Below are 15,354 nucleotides of genomic sequence, written 5' to 3' on the forward strand. Positions count from 1 at the left end.
AGTGAGGACCCCCCTGTCCGCCACCTGGGACACGACACGTTGGAGTATCACCTCTCCGCTTGCTAATGTAAATATACAGTGAAACCTCGTTAAGATGTTTCTGCAGGAGACAAGGTAAAAGAACGCGTTAAGCGAGAAAACGTACTAATGAATACATGGAAACACTAGATACAATTTTTTTCGACATGGTAGCATTTTACGTCATGTATCCTCGGGTACAGTGAAAACTATAGGCCTATCTACCATTTCTAAAGATGAGAGTAACGTACTAAAAGGTGTGAAAAACACGAGAGAACAAATATTAAAACCTTTTCCGATTTGGATTATAAAATAACAAGTATGCTGTAAGGTATGAAAAACACCAGACAACAAATATGAAAACTTGCTCAGGGGCCAACAAAAATATCGAAGTATTATTGTAGATCACACTCTTTGTAAAACAAATGTTAGTAGAATCCTTTTATTTCGTATTTAACATTATTTTCTGGTCACACTCATATCCAATGGATTGGAGGTTACATTCAACCATGTGCAAATGTTATCTACGAAGAAATTTTGGCCGCCATTTTGAATCGAACGAACCTTCGACCAACTTGAGTGATCAAGTCGAAACTCGAAGGTGCGGGTTTCAACATTCGCGACCTCTGCACGCTTATGCCAGTCCACTTTCTGACTGATTTTAACTTTATTATTAAGGAATTTCACAATTTTTTCCATATCCATAACTGGACTATCACAAGACAAATATGCACCACGCTAGTCAATTTCGCACAATTATGTTCTTAATCCAGATATAGGCTACTGTATCACGCGACAAATATTAACCGCATTTCACTGTACCGCTCAACACAAAATACAACCTTCTGAATGGAATGCGAAATGAAAGCACAAACAGGCTCACTCTGCTACTTTTGTGCAGGTTTGAGGCCAGATGCAGCAGAAATGGGCTGTTGGGTAGTTTCTGATGGTTTGTAGGGTGTTATGGTGTCGGCGAAGGAAATCGGGATCTCAGGTGGTTGTGAATTCACGGAGGTAGGATTGGGAGAGTTTCTGTAGATTAGACGAGGCAATGGAGTAGCCTAGGTTCTGGGAGGGAAGTGCAAAGTGGGGGAAATACTGAATCCGGAGGTGGAGAGTATGGCGGAAATAATGAAAGTATTGACAGATGCTTGATCAGAGAGCGGGAGAGGAGTGTTTATTTTGGGCTTGGGACAGTTGGGTTTGATAAGAGGGCCAATCTGCTTTGGATAAATTAAGGATGGCGATTGGGGGTGGGAGGGCAGGGTGGAGATTTGCGGCTTGTATTTGGAGGAGGACCAGGAGGTGGTCGCTTCCAATGCTGGGGAGTAATTGGTCGTTGAATAGAGGGGCGAGAGAGAGTTGTTTGCTATTTTGGCGGAGGGTGGTGTTGGAGACAAGCCAAGTGTGGCCGGAAAAGGGGATGAGGAATCAATCTCTGTCGCTTAGGAGGGACTGAAGGTTTTCTAATTCACGGTGGGATCTGAAGGCGAGTTTAGGTCAGCAAGGAGCAAGAAGTGAAGGAAGGTGTCACTGTGGTAGGTAAGGTAATCCAAAGGTGGGGGGGATATGAGACCAATGTTAGATGGTGGCTAGATGGAAGAAGTAGACTGTGATAAAACTCGTTCATTAAAGCTGTCCACATTTTTCTATTGCCTGTTAAAAATGGTACAGAAATAGGCACTCGTGTTGACTTTCCATTTTTAGGTATTTATGTCATGTACAGTATTAACGTCTCTAAAGAATGAATTGCTAATTTTGTTTTATATCTAGTGTTGAAAGCATACATGATAGTTGTACATGGAAAAAAGGATTTTCAATTAAAAAATAGGATGGAAACAAACATTTTATGCTTGAGCAGATAATCTTATGAAAATGAAGTGGTGATGTGAGTTTTTTCAAACTTTCAAAATGAAACCTGTTTTGTCACACTATCATCCTTCTCATTCCAAAATGTTCTTTCCAGCCGCCGAGATGATATGGAGTCCTTAGGCTATGTCCTCATGTACTTCAACAGGGGCAGTTTGCCATGGCAAGGTCTCAAGGTATGTTCTAAAATATAGTTAATTTCCTTTTGTAAATCATTTGCAGTATGCGTACCATTAATTTAATTATATTTATTTGTTCTTCAGGCAGCAACAAAGAAGCAGAAATATGAGAAGATTAGTGAGAAGAAGATGTCAACACCTGTTGAAGTGCTTTGTAAGGTAAGAGTAACTGAGCATCTGTTGTATTTCAAAGAATAGAAAAGTGAGAGTGCGATTGGAGGAAACCTTGCTGGAAAAGATGGACAGAAAGACTTAAATTGTATGACTGAAAACATGTCTAGGGAGAAGATCCTCGATGTATCGGAGAAATACAACCAACAAATAGATAGCTGAAAGGAATGGACTGGACCAAAATTATGACAAGTTTTGGGAATCCTTAAAGAAAATGGAAAAGCATGTGTTGTCTGGCATTGGTTATAAAATATACTTGATGTTGATGGTGATATTTAATTGCATCTCATGTGTGATCCATCACAATCCCAATTTGTGTTCCCATAATGACAGATAATATCATATGTACAACTAGTATCAGAACTGCTGTACATAACTGGATTTGCTGAGAGAAGATTACGATATATAAGGTTGTTTCATTTGGGGCTACTTGCAACTGCACCATGGCCTCGGGCATGCACAGCTCCCCTGCTGATGCTGCTGCAGTACCTTCAGCAGGCCATTCTCCACCTCCTTGTCGCTGATGATATTGCTGTTTGTGGACAGGCAAGCTGTCTGTGCCCCTGAGACCGTCATATTCAACAGCAGGCTTGTGGTGTTGTTCGGTTTTGTGGGGGGGGGGGGACAGCCCCAGCTCAAAACCAGAGTTGCTGTGAACTAATGAAAAATTTGTTAAAGATGCCAAATTGCTAAATAATTTTATTAAGGTAGCCTTCTCTGTTCATTCGCTTCATGTTGATGCGTGAGACTTGCTCGTTGGGCCGCGAAAGAGACAGAAGTGTAAGTAGGCGAGTGGTGCATGCCTGAAGTTACAGTGCAGCTGCGAGTGGGCCCGAATAAAATTATAATCCTGTTTCTTTACAAAACACTCTTTCTCAAAGATGTAAGAATGATTTCTTAGAAATTGACAGAACCACGTAGAACCAATACTGCTGCTTCCAAGAATTGTTTCTTCCTGCCAAAGCAAGCATAGCATTGTTACCCTGTACCCAACTTGAAGCTCTGTAGTGGTAACATCGTGAAAATTATAGATCTTAAAGATCTTACAGATCATGATATTTGCTAACAACTCGAAAATCTTCCTCTTTTCTTCTGATGACAGAAGTGTTAGTTTCAAATAGCAATCATCATTTCTCCTCATTTGTATGTTGACAGATCTGTGCTAATATGATTCATCTTCCATTTCTCTCTCTCTCTCCACTACTTGTAAATTAACATGTTTCAGTTTAATTTTTATTGGTGTAAGTGCTTCCTCATCATATCCAATGCATTCTGGATATATATGTTTATTTCTCCTTTCATTTGTAATTCCTTGGATATTTATTTTTTTATTTATATATATATTTTTTTTACTGGTATATGCCAAAAATACTTTTCAGGAGTGTTTTCTGCGACATGTAGACTGTTCAATTTTCACCAATCATTTCCATATACTGTATGTCATAATTAGACTGAAAATTTCATCATAAATGACTATTCTGCCCTTAATAATAATTACCTCCCCTGCGAACTGTGTGACCTTAGGCATAGATATCAAGGATAATTTAATAATTAATAATTTACTTGTACTATGTGACCTTGCCGCGATGGGGAGGCTTGCGTGTCCCAGTGAAGTAGATAGCCGATGGGTATTTGTCGAGAGACCAGACTAATGAATAGCTCATCAAAAGTGGAGTAGCAGCCTTTCGGAATTTACAAGGGCGGCAGTCAGGATGATTGACTGATATGGCCTTGTAATAATATTCAGCATGGCTTAGCTGTGTTGATATTGCCACACGGCTGAAAGCAGTGGGAAACTACAGCTGTAACTAACTCCCGAGGACATGCAGCTCTCTCTGTATGAATGATGTACTGATGATGGCTTCCTCTTGGTTAAAATATTCCCATGGTAAAATAGTCTTGGATCTCTGGGTGGGGACTACACGAGAGGGGGCAATCATCAGGAAGATGGATACTGACATTCTGCGAGTCGGAGCGTGGAATGTTAGAAGTTTGAATCGTTGTGGTAGGTTAAAGAATCTGAAAACGGAGATGGATAGAGTAAAGTTAGATGTAGTTGGTATAAATTAAGTACATTAGCAGGAAGAGCAGGATTTTTGGTCAGGCGACTACAGAATTATTAGCACAAAATCAAACAGGGCAAATGCAGGAGTTGGTTTAATAATGAATAACAGAACAGAGCAGCGAATAAGCTACCATGACTACCATAGTGAAAGGATTATTGTTGGCAAGATAGGCACCAAACCAATGCCCACCACAATAGTGCAGGTCTATATGCCTACTAGTTCAGCAGATAGTGAATAAATCAAAAGAATATATGAAGAGATGGAAGATTTAATACAATATTTAAAAAGGTGACAAGAATTTGTGATGAGAGACTTTGTTACTGCTTATAACTCTTGGTCACTAATCAGTATTTAATGCATTTATTTACTCTGCTGTATGTACAAAAATAATACTTTACAAGCAAAAGCACATCTTAATGAATTTGCAATATCGGGTTCCTCCTTTTTTTGTCTTTCACTGCCTTCTAAAATCTGCTACATCACTCTCCTGCCAGTAATTAAGTTACATTAACAGAGGAAGAAAAATTCTATGAACTATACATGACAAAGCCTAACCTAACCTAACCTAAGAAGTCATGAACTGAATTCTGTCCCGATATCTGGTAGGAAATCTTATCACTCTACTACAACATGTAGCCTTGATTCGTTCACTGTTCTGGAAGGTATTTTCCTGTTTCTGGTTGGCGTGGTATTTTTTGGAAACAGGGAGTGTTATAGGAGGTAGGTTACGATTCCTAACTGTATCTCGTTGTGTTTCTTCATCCGCTAGTATATAAGCAGGTTTGAATCTATCAACGGAAACATTAACATCTTTGTCCTTGATACTGATGGTGAAATATTTGTCCTGCCTCTTTACCGCTCGGAACAGTCCTTCATAAGGTGGCTCGAGGGATTTTTTTAACTTCGTCTGTGCTCAAGAACCCATGTGAACTACAAGTGAGGTCTTTATGAACCGAGCTCGATAGCTGCAGTCGCTTAAGTGCGGCCAGTGTCCAGTATTCGGGAGATAGTGGGTTCGAACCCCATGTCGGCAGCCCTGAAGATGGTTTTCCATGGTTTCCCATTTTCACACCAGGCAAATGCTGGAGCTGTACCTTAAGGCCACGGCCGCTTCCTTCCCATTCCTAGCCCTTTCCTGTCCCATCGTCGCCATAAGACATATCTGTGTTGGTGTGATGTAAAGCCAATAGCAAAAAAAAAAAGTCTTTAGATGTAGATCTGGATGTCACTGTTCTAGGTTTAGCGGGCTTAAGATGCTTTATGTGATCCCAAAGTTGTGTCACAAATGTATCTGGATTGCACTGTAACTGCACTGAGTGTTCGAAAAACATTCCATTGTTTCCCTTGGTCCGTAACAATTACTCCTGGAACTCCAAATCTACTTATCGATGGCCTAGAGTGAATGCCTCGTATCTCACAAAGTTCTTCCTAACCATTATTTGACTTAAGACTGTTCACGCCTTCCAGCCACATTTGGGAATGCAGTCCATCAGAACAATTTTCATTGGGTTTATTTTCCTGTGCTTACGAGTAAATATGTCGCGCAAACATACTTTCCTATAGTACGATACAGTAAGGTTCATTTTCCTTCACACATCTGCATAGGAAAAAAGAACACAACGAACATTGTTCTGATGGACTGCATATCCGTGTGTGGCTGGGAGGCGTAACCAGTCTTACGGAAAATAATGGGTAGGAAGAATTTTGTGAGATACGAGGTTCAATCTAGGCCATTGTTATCTCATTGTTGTAGAAAGAACTTGCTACTGACTGGGCGGTGATATTGGCCATTGGAATGATTTCCATCCAACTGCTGAATCGATCAATGCAAGTAAGGCAGTAAATGTTTCCCTCTGATGGTGGCAAGGGTCCAATTATATCTACATGAACGACTTTGAATCTATCATCTGGTTGCTTGAAATTTCCAACTGGAGGCTTAGTGTGCCTTGTCACTTTGTTTTGTTGACAACTAATGCAAGATTGAGGCCATTTACGCACATCATTTATATTCCTGGCCATATAAACTTGGCAACAACGTGTTTGACAGTTGCTTTCACGCCAGGATGTGCCATATCGTGAATCTGTTCGAACATTTTTGTGCGAAATAACTTTGGAACAAAAGGGCGAATGTTATTAGTAGAGACATCACACCACAACATGTACTGAGGACCTGACAGACACTGTTTGAATTTTAGTGATGTATTGTCTTCTCGTAACTGCTTCAGCTCTTCATCATTTTCTTGATGCTTTGCTACGACTTCATAATCAATTACTGCAATTTCATCAAGTCTTGACAGAGTATCGGCTACCACATTATCTCGGCCATTGACATTACGTATGTCAGTCGTGAACTGCGATATGTACTGCAGGTGCCGTAGTTGCCGAGGGGATACTTTCTCATTCTTTTGTTGGAACGCGTAGGTGATTGTTTTGTGATCCGTAAAAATGGTAAATTCTCTACCTTCAGTGAGGTGACTGAATTGTTTCACGGCCAGGTATATTGCAAGTAATTCTTTATCATATACACTGTAATTTTTCTGCGCACTGCTAAGCTTTTTGTAGTAAAAAGCTATAGGTTTCCAACCAGCGTCTTCATACTGCTGTAATGCTGCTCCAACAGCCTGATCACAAGCATCTGTGAAAAGGGTTATAGGCAGATCTAGAACTGGAAATATCAGAAATGTAACATTAATCAGGTCTTCTTTACATTTCTCAAACTGCTTCTTGGCTTCATCGGTCCAGTCAGTTTTTCTGTTGTTGGTCTTCTTAGCTCCTTTCAAATATTCGTGTAGAATAGCTTGAGTTTCTGCTGCATTTGGCAGATAACGACAATAAAAGTTGATCAAACCGAGGAATGTGCGTAAGTCTCGCACGGTCTCAGGTAACTTATAACTCTTGATTGCTTGTACCTTCTCAGGAAGTGGTCTCGAACCATTTGGTGTAATCAGGTACCCCAGAAATTCAAGTTCTTTTGCAGCTATTACAGATTTAGTCATGTTGATACGGAGGCCATACTTTGATAACCGTTCTAAAACTAACTGTAGGTGATGCTGGTGTTCTGCAACTGATTTGGAGGCAATCAGTATATCATCTAGGCATCTAGATACGGGAATACGAAATTTAACCCACCTTAGCAATTACAAATGGCCACTGAAATTGTCTACGTAAACCTAAATCCAAAGTTAGGGTTTTGATACCATACGTTGGAATTACAGTCCCATTGGCAGCATAAAGTTTAAACGAATCATCTATTCGATCACAATTCCTTGGTGGAATTATTGACACATCTGCCCCACTGTCAACAAGAAACCGCAGGCCTGTTTTATTATCTGTTACGAATAACCATTGTTTGCGGCTTCTATCATGGTTCTCGGCAGGTGAACTAGCCCCTAATTCTACTGCCCGTTGGAGTTTTCCGATGACTTCCATGAGCAAGGCTGTTTACATTTCTCTGGAATGCACTGTTGACCAAATCGGAAGTGATAATAGCAATATTTGCCTTTTGGGTCTATCTTCTTCTATTTTGGCTGCGGTTACGACTAGAGCTTCGCCGGCGAGGACTCCGATTTCGACTGCTGGGTTGTCGTATGGACATTGTAGTGATTTGTTGTTCCTAATGAGCAATCTTAGTAGCTAGCTCATTAATAATAGTACCTTTTGGGTCTTGGGTATCAACCTTGATTGCGTCATTGCGGGGGTTCATCTCCAAAATCTTATCAGCCATCACTGCAACATGCTCCAGGCACTCTTCGCTCATGACTAGGATATTTTTTATTGGATCTAATAAATAATAATAATGTTATTTGCTTTACGTCCCACTAACTACTTTTACGGTCTTCGGAGACGCCGAAGTGCTGAAATTTAGTCCCGCAGGAGTTCTTTTACGTGCCAGTAAATCTACCGACACGAGGCTGTCGTATTTGAGCACCTTCAAATACCACCGGACTGAGCCAGGATTGAACCTGCCAAGTTGGGGTTAGAAGGCCAGCGCCTTAACCGTCTGAGCCACTCAGCCTGGCTTTATTGGATCTGGAAGCTTATCTAACTAAAGGGTTTTAATAACCTTATCAGTCACATCCTTTCCAGCTAACGACTGCATTTTTCTAAGAAGCTGACTAGGTTTGTAATCTAACTCTACACCAGATTTTGATTTTCACATCTTCACTCTCTTTAAAAATATGCAGGAGTTGTGATTTGGCGGCTGTATATTTAGCAGTTCCTGGTCCTGTTATTATATCCCAAATATTCTCGATATATTTTGGTTCGAGTTGAGCAATTATGTAATTAAATTTGGTTTCTTTAGATGTGATTCTATTAATGTTGAACTGGGGTTCTACTTGGTAAAACCAAATTTCGGGCTTCTCAGACCAAAACAGGAATTTTTACGCTAACCTTGTTAGCTTCGCATCCTACGGTTGGAATATCTTTGTTTTCCTTTGTTGCCATTTCGGTTTTAGTTCCTATTGTATGTGTTTCTGAATACACAATTTTCAACACAGTCTATGGCCTAAGATGGAGATTCATCACAGGATGATGAACTAAATGCGACTGAAAAGTTCTATTCACGTAACAATGTGTTGTTGTTTAATTGGGGGCTTCTTTATATTTCACTTCACTACACTTCGAAAACTTGCGTTATTTTTATCATGTCGGAGGTCACCAATGTTACTGCTTATAGCTCTTGGTCACTAACCGGTATTTAATGCATTTATTTTACTCTGCTGTATGTACAAAAATAATACTTTACTAGCAAAAACACATCTTAATAAATTCGCAATATCAGGTTCCTCCTCTTTTTTTTTTCCTCCACTGCCTTCTAAAATCTGCTATAACTAGAATGCAGTGATAGGCCAAGGAAGAGAAGGTAATTCAGATTGGGACAAAGGAATGAAAGAGGAAGTCGGCTGGTTGATTTCTCCACCAATCATAATTTAGTCCTTGCTAATACTTGGTTCAGACACCATAAATGACGGCTGTATACGTGGATGAGACCTGGAGACACTGGAAGGTATCAAATACAGTCCAGCCACTGACTGTCCGATCCTGACGGATTGTTATGAAAAGAAAAAAGAGAGCAGAGAACAGTATTCCTGACCTGTGGCAATTTGAAACTATAGATATACCGGGTTTGATAGCTGCAGTCGCTTAAGTGCGGCCAGTATCCAGTAATCGGGAGATAGTGGGTTGGAATCCCACTGTCGGCAGCCCTGAAGATGGTTTTCCGTGGTTTCCCATTTTTACACCAGGCAAATGCTGGGGCTGAACCTTAAGGCCACGGCCGCTTCCTTCCCATTACTGGGCCTATCCCATCGTCGCCATAAGACCTATCTGTGTCGGTGCGATGTGAAGCAAAAAAAAAAAGTAGAAACTATAGATATAACATTGAAAATACTATTATGAATTTACAATGTGCCGTGTTATTTTAATATTAAATCACTGAAACCTACACCCCTCGTCGATTTGAGTTTTAATTAAAGTTATTTTACTGCAAAGAATATGAAGAGTGATAGAATAATTGTCACGGTTTGCAATGCCTGACGTCACTGGCGCGCCAGACTTAAGATTTAACGACCAGCACCAATCACCGTTCATGTCGTCGTGAGTCCCTTATACTGCTAGTGCGGTGATGCCACTTCTTTGAAGAGATACACGTGGCCTCAGTTGCTCTCTAGCCTGCATAAATTACATGTGTTAACGGTGTGTGCAAGCCATTTGTTTTTGTTATTGTGACATGGCCAGTGGATCATCGGAAACGACTAACAAAAAATAGGTTGTTATAAGAGCCAAAGCTGTGAATTTATATGCTGGCTTCGTGAATATTTTGAGAAAGAGCGTGATGACGGTGGCCTCTTCTTCCTGTTACAAAAGTGGTGGATCGAGTTTGTGATGCTTTAAAAGTAGATACGACAACTGTGAAAAGTGTTACAAAAGAAAAGTGTCCAGTGAATCTTAATACAGCCTCTGAAGTGTTGTGTACCCTTGAAAAACGAAGACCAAGCCATCACTAGATGCATTTCAAAAGGATGCGATATATGCTGGGGCTGTACCTTAAGGCCACGGCCTTGGAGCCACCGACAGTGCCAATGTACTATGAGAGACTCTCATTTCCAAAAATTTATGCCTGCCTGGCCATCAGATGATATAGATGTTGATTCCCATAGGGAATCTGAAATATTTGTCCCGAATGAGTAAATTTATAATACCAGTGTAGTGGTCCGTTATTGGACATTATAAATTTTCCAGATAACTCCTTCCTGGTTGCGAGCGTTTCACCCCAGTGTGCTAAATTGGACGCATTAGTTGGTAAATAACACACCCACCAAGACGCATGGCTAGTGCATACTGTGGAGGCCATTGCTTAGGCTGGAGCCACCAGCAGTGCCAATGCACTATGAGAGACTTTATTTTATTTCCAAAAATTGATGCCTGCCTGGCCATCAGATGATATAGATGTTGAACCTGAAATATTTGTTCCGAATGAGTAAACTTATATCAATGTATTATTACGTGAGGACGGAATTTCTCACGCGTGATAGAAGTATTTTCCTCTTTGGAAGAATCTCTCTTATTCAGTGGAGGAAAGACCAGATTAAATAAAATACTGGGAGAATTTGGCTTTCGTTGGAAGAAATTTTCAGGGAGAAAAGCTGTGATGGAGAGACGTGAAATTGTAGCATGGCGTGGTAGATATTTGAGGGAATTCTGAAGACTAGTCCTTATAGAGTGGTGTGGTTAGATTAAATGTGGATAAATGCCGGACATTCTAAAATGGTGACCTGGTCGGATGAAACTGTTGCAGGGACTTTCAAAGCACCTATTGAGAAGGGAAGTAGGCTTATTTTGCTTCATGCAGGTGGCATTAATGGATTTGTTCCGGGAGCTATGCTTCTTTTCAGATCAAAGAGCACTCATGATTATCATGAAGAAATGAATGGGATTACTTTCACAACATGGTTTTAAAATGCTTTGCAACCAAACATAGCTCCCAATTCCGTAATTGTTATGGACAATGCCCCCTATCACTCTGTGCAACTAAACAAAGCACCGACAATGAAAGACAGAAAATAATGTACGGGGGATATCTGCAGATATGACAAAGGCTGAGCTGCTACAAAGTTTAAAACTCCATAAGCCTAGATTTTGCACCTACGAAATGGACTCCATCGCTACGGCTCAGGGTCATAGGGTAATTAGGCTTCCTCGCCACTGCCACTTCAATCCAGTCAAGCTAATTTGGGCACAAGTTAAAGGATATGTTGCCGAAAATAACAAATCTTTCCATCTCAGTGATGTCGAAAGCTTAGTGCACGAAGCAGTCAAACTTGTTAAAACGGATAAGTGGAAAAGTGTTGTCACACCTGGAAAGAGCTATATAAGGCAAAGAAGCTGATGGAATTGTTGAATGTCGAGTGGAAGAACTTTATTCCCATGGGTAAGGATGATAGCAGTGTCTCCAGTGACATTAGTGACGAGGACGAAGACACCAATATTTTCGGAGTGTGTGGCGTATTCCCTTTGGATTAGTTACTGTGAGTACATAATTTGTTTCATTTTGTGACAATATTTTATTATTTCGGCACTACTATTCTACAAGCATGTTGAAGTTTTATTGTAACGGCGATATTTTTATTGCCATGGTGATATTATTTTCAGGGTTTTATTTTTTATTCTGACATTTTAATTACAGTGATACTAATTACAGATTTTGGTTTTAATGTTATTTTATATTACGTTTATAGTCTACTATTTTTGAGTTACAGTTATTCTATTCTCTGATAGTGCTTAATTTTGACTGGAATGTTTTGTTATTATATTTACGCTGTTCTTGGAGTGCATTAAATTTTAATTGGAATGTTTTATTATTATAATTACACTATTGTTGGTTTTCAGTATATTAGAAGTAATTTTCACACATTTCTGTACGCATTTCCATCGTATTAACACAGAATCTGGTCTACATCTGCGTGAAATATTTTAGGTTTGTGCGTTTATATCGTAAAATCAGCAACACTGTCAGAAACGTCAAGGCTGGAGAGCGAGCGGCTCGACTATAGACTTCATTATGATTATGCAGAGATTCAGGAAACGTGTTGGATTGCAAAACTTTCCCAGGAGCAGACGTGGACTTGGATCACAATCAGTTGGTCATGAAATGCCATCTGAAATCGAAGAAAGAAAGAAAGAAAGAAAGAAAGAAAGAAAGAAAGAAAGAAAGAAAGATAGGAAGGAAGGAAGGAATGAAAGGAGATGGAATCCAAACATGTTGAGAGAAGTGAGTGTGAGGGAATGTTTCAAGGAACATGTTGCACAAGAACTAAGTGGAAAGGCTGAAGGAAACACAATAGAGCAAGAATGGACAGTCGAATGAAGTCTCTAGGGCTACCGAAGGATAAAAGGAAAGATCACCTAAGAATCAATGTATAACTCAGGAGATACTAGACCTGATTGATGAACGACGAAAGTACAAGAATGCAAAAAAATAATCGAGGGCATAAAGGAATACAGGCGATTTAAAGAATGAAGTTGATAGAAAGTGCAGGACAGCTAAGGAAATGGATAAAGAAGTGCAAGTATGTTGAAGGTTGTGTGGTCCTAGTAAACGTAGATGCTGCATACAGGAAAATCAAGGAAACCTTAAGTGAAAGGAAGACTAGGTGCCTGAATATTAAGAGCTCAGATGGAAAAACACTTCTAGGGAAAGAAGACAAGGCAGAAAGTCACTTCTCATGCTAAAGGACCTACTCATATAAAATACATGAAAGCTAAGTCTTCCCAGCCAACAATGTCATCCTTTGCAAAGAATTCCTCTACTCCATCTCCACTTGAAGATACGCAGCCAAGAGTTAGCACGACATCCACAGCTACAAAGGAACAAGTCAAACAAGTTTAAAGACTTTCAGTGTGAATAAAGGTGATGTTATATCAGCTAAAGCCATATGGGCTCTCCAGGTTGTCACAGGAAAGATGTTTCTCAACTGTTGTGATGAAACCTCCGCAGCATTAAAAACAATGTTCCCAGACGGTAAAATTGCTGAAAACTTTACTGTAAGCAAGACTAAGGTTTAATATGTTAATGGATTAGCCCCATATTTTAAAGAAAGTTTGCAAAATGACTTAAAACAGTGCTCTGAATATGTTGTTTGTTTTGATGAATCATAAGACAAATTTGTCTAGAGAGACAAATGGACTTGTGTGCAAGGTTTAGGGATGTAAATCTTCAAAAAGGTGCAACAAGGTATTGGAATAGTGTATTTTTAGGCAGGGCAACTGCGGATCACTTATTAGGTGGGTTTATACATGGACTCTGTTTACCTTTAGGCAATATTTTGCAAGTCTCAATGGATAGGCCGAATGTTATCCTTAGTTTTATTTAAAAACTTGAAAATCATTTCAAAGTGCTAAACCCCAAGACCAAATCTCTCCTTGATACGGGCATATGCAGTTTGCATACAGTGAATTGAGCCATGAAAACTGGGATCTCCTAAATTACTGGGACCTTTTCAATTTTTTCAGGTCTCTGCACAATCTTTTTAAAGATAGCCCTGCTCGGCATGCTAAATATACAGATGTAACATCAAGCGCCGCATTTCCTTAAAAGTTCACTGCAATAAGTTGGTTGGAAAATGGATGCTGTGTTAATCAATCTCTTAAAATATATGATCATATTGACAAATCTGTAAAAGAATACACTGACAAAAAAAACTTAGAGAAGCTGTAAAGAATCCACTACTTAAGGCAAAATTAAGTGCTTTTCGAAGTATTTTTGCAGATGTTGAACCTTTCCCCAGAATATTTCAAAGTCAGAAACCTATGATGCCTATGACTGATTTGTCTTCAAATTTGAAAACTATTTTAAATATAGACTAAACTAATTGGAATTCATTATATTCACTACATTAGAAGCACAAATTAATTGCTTTTGATCTCAAGAGTGCATGAAATAGTATTAGATTGCTGTGGTAAAATCATTTTATTTTCATATTTGAATTACTCTATTAAGTAGTTTGTTGTACTTTTTATGTTAGGGCTACATGTTACCTTTAAACAATTTGTTTATATAATAAAGTGCCCATCTTTGTAATTGTTTCTCCATAAATAATTGGAAAGAAAAAAAGGGAAGACGAGAGAGAATTAGGCCAGCTATGGGAATGGTGGAGGCTGTAATTTCCTTTTTGTTCCTTGTAAATCATGCTGTTCGGCAAATTAACTTGTCAGTCAGTTTTCGCGAGTCCAGAAAATTTTTCTTAGTAGGTCAGGGAAACTGGGGAGAACATTTCGGTTGACACTATGAAAAGAATTCATGAGCAGCAATGCGACCCAACTATACATTTCAGAAAGAGATAAAGCAAACGATCAAGAAATTAGACTTTATTCTCACAAAATAAGAAAAAGAAGATATTGCCATAAAAAATCCAAACTTTTTACGTAAGAGCCTTCCCCAAAATACACACAAACTCATGTCAAATCAGACCCATAGTAAATTCCAAAGATGTGCCAAATTATAATGCATGACTACTTACCCTAACGCTAAAAGAAAAAATGTCTCTCGAAGACTGTCCAATAAAAAAATTATGAAAGGACTAGATTTATTAAAAATAATAGGGCACAAGAATTACATCCTTTGACATTGACGTCACCAATAAGTACACTGATGTACCAATAGAAAAATCAATTAAAATTATAGAAAAACATCTAAAAGATGACAATTCACTGCAAGAAACAAACAAAATTTTTAACGTTCTTGGAACAACCTTAAACCAAAACAGTTTTACATTCAACCTATTGACAAAAGGAATGGCTAACCATGGGTTCACCATTATCACGTATAATAGCAAACATTTTCCTAAATACTGTAACTTCAAAAACCATGTAATAAAGTGGCATTCTAGAGGAATCTTACACTGGCATTGTGCTTACATGATAATGTCATAAACACACAACAATTATTAAACACGCTGAATTCACAATGGAACCAGAAACTAACAAGAAAATAAACTTATTAGACATCACAGTCAGTAGGAATAATGCCAACCTGTCATACAAAATATACA

At 39.1% G+C, this 15,354-nt stretch overlaps 1 protein-coding gene across 2 annotated transcripts in view; it reads left to right on the forward strand.

The window, feature by feature from the left end:
* The window catches only part of LOC136866356 (casein kinase I), a 259,574-nt gene that overhangs the window by 170,363 nt on the left and 73,857 nt on the right, over positions 1–15,354 (forward strand). For both annotated transcript variants that reach the window (XM_067143226.2, XM_067143227.2), the window contains exons 5-6: positions 1,985–2,063; positions 2,151–2,225. In XM_067143226.2, coding sequence (XP_066999327.1) covers positions 1,985–2,063; positions 2,151–2,225 — 154 coding nt within the window. The remainder of the gene's footprint in view (positions 1–1,984; positions 2,064–2,150; positions 2,226–15,354) is intronic.

This window comes from Anabrus simplex, chromosome 3 (assembly GCF_040414725.1).
Source record: "Anabrus simplex isolate iqAnaSimp1 chromosome 3, ASM4041472v1, whole genome shotgun sequence".
Taxonomy (NCBI): Eukaryota; Metazoa; Arthropoda; class Insecta; order Orthoptera; family Tettigoniidae; genus Anabrus; species Anabrus simplex.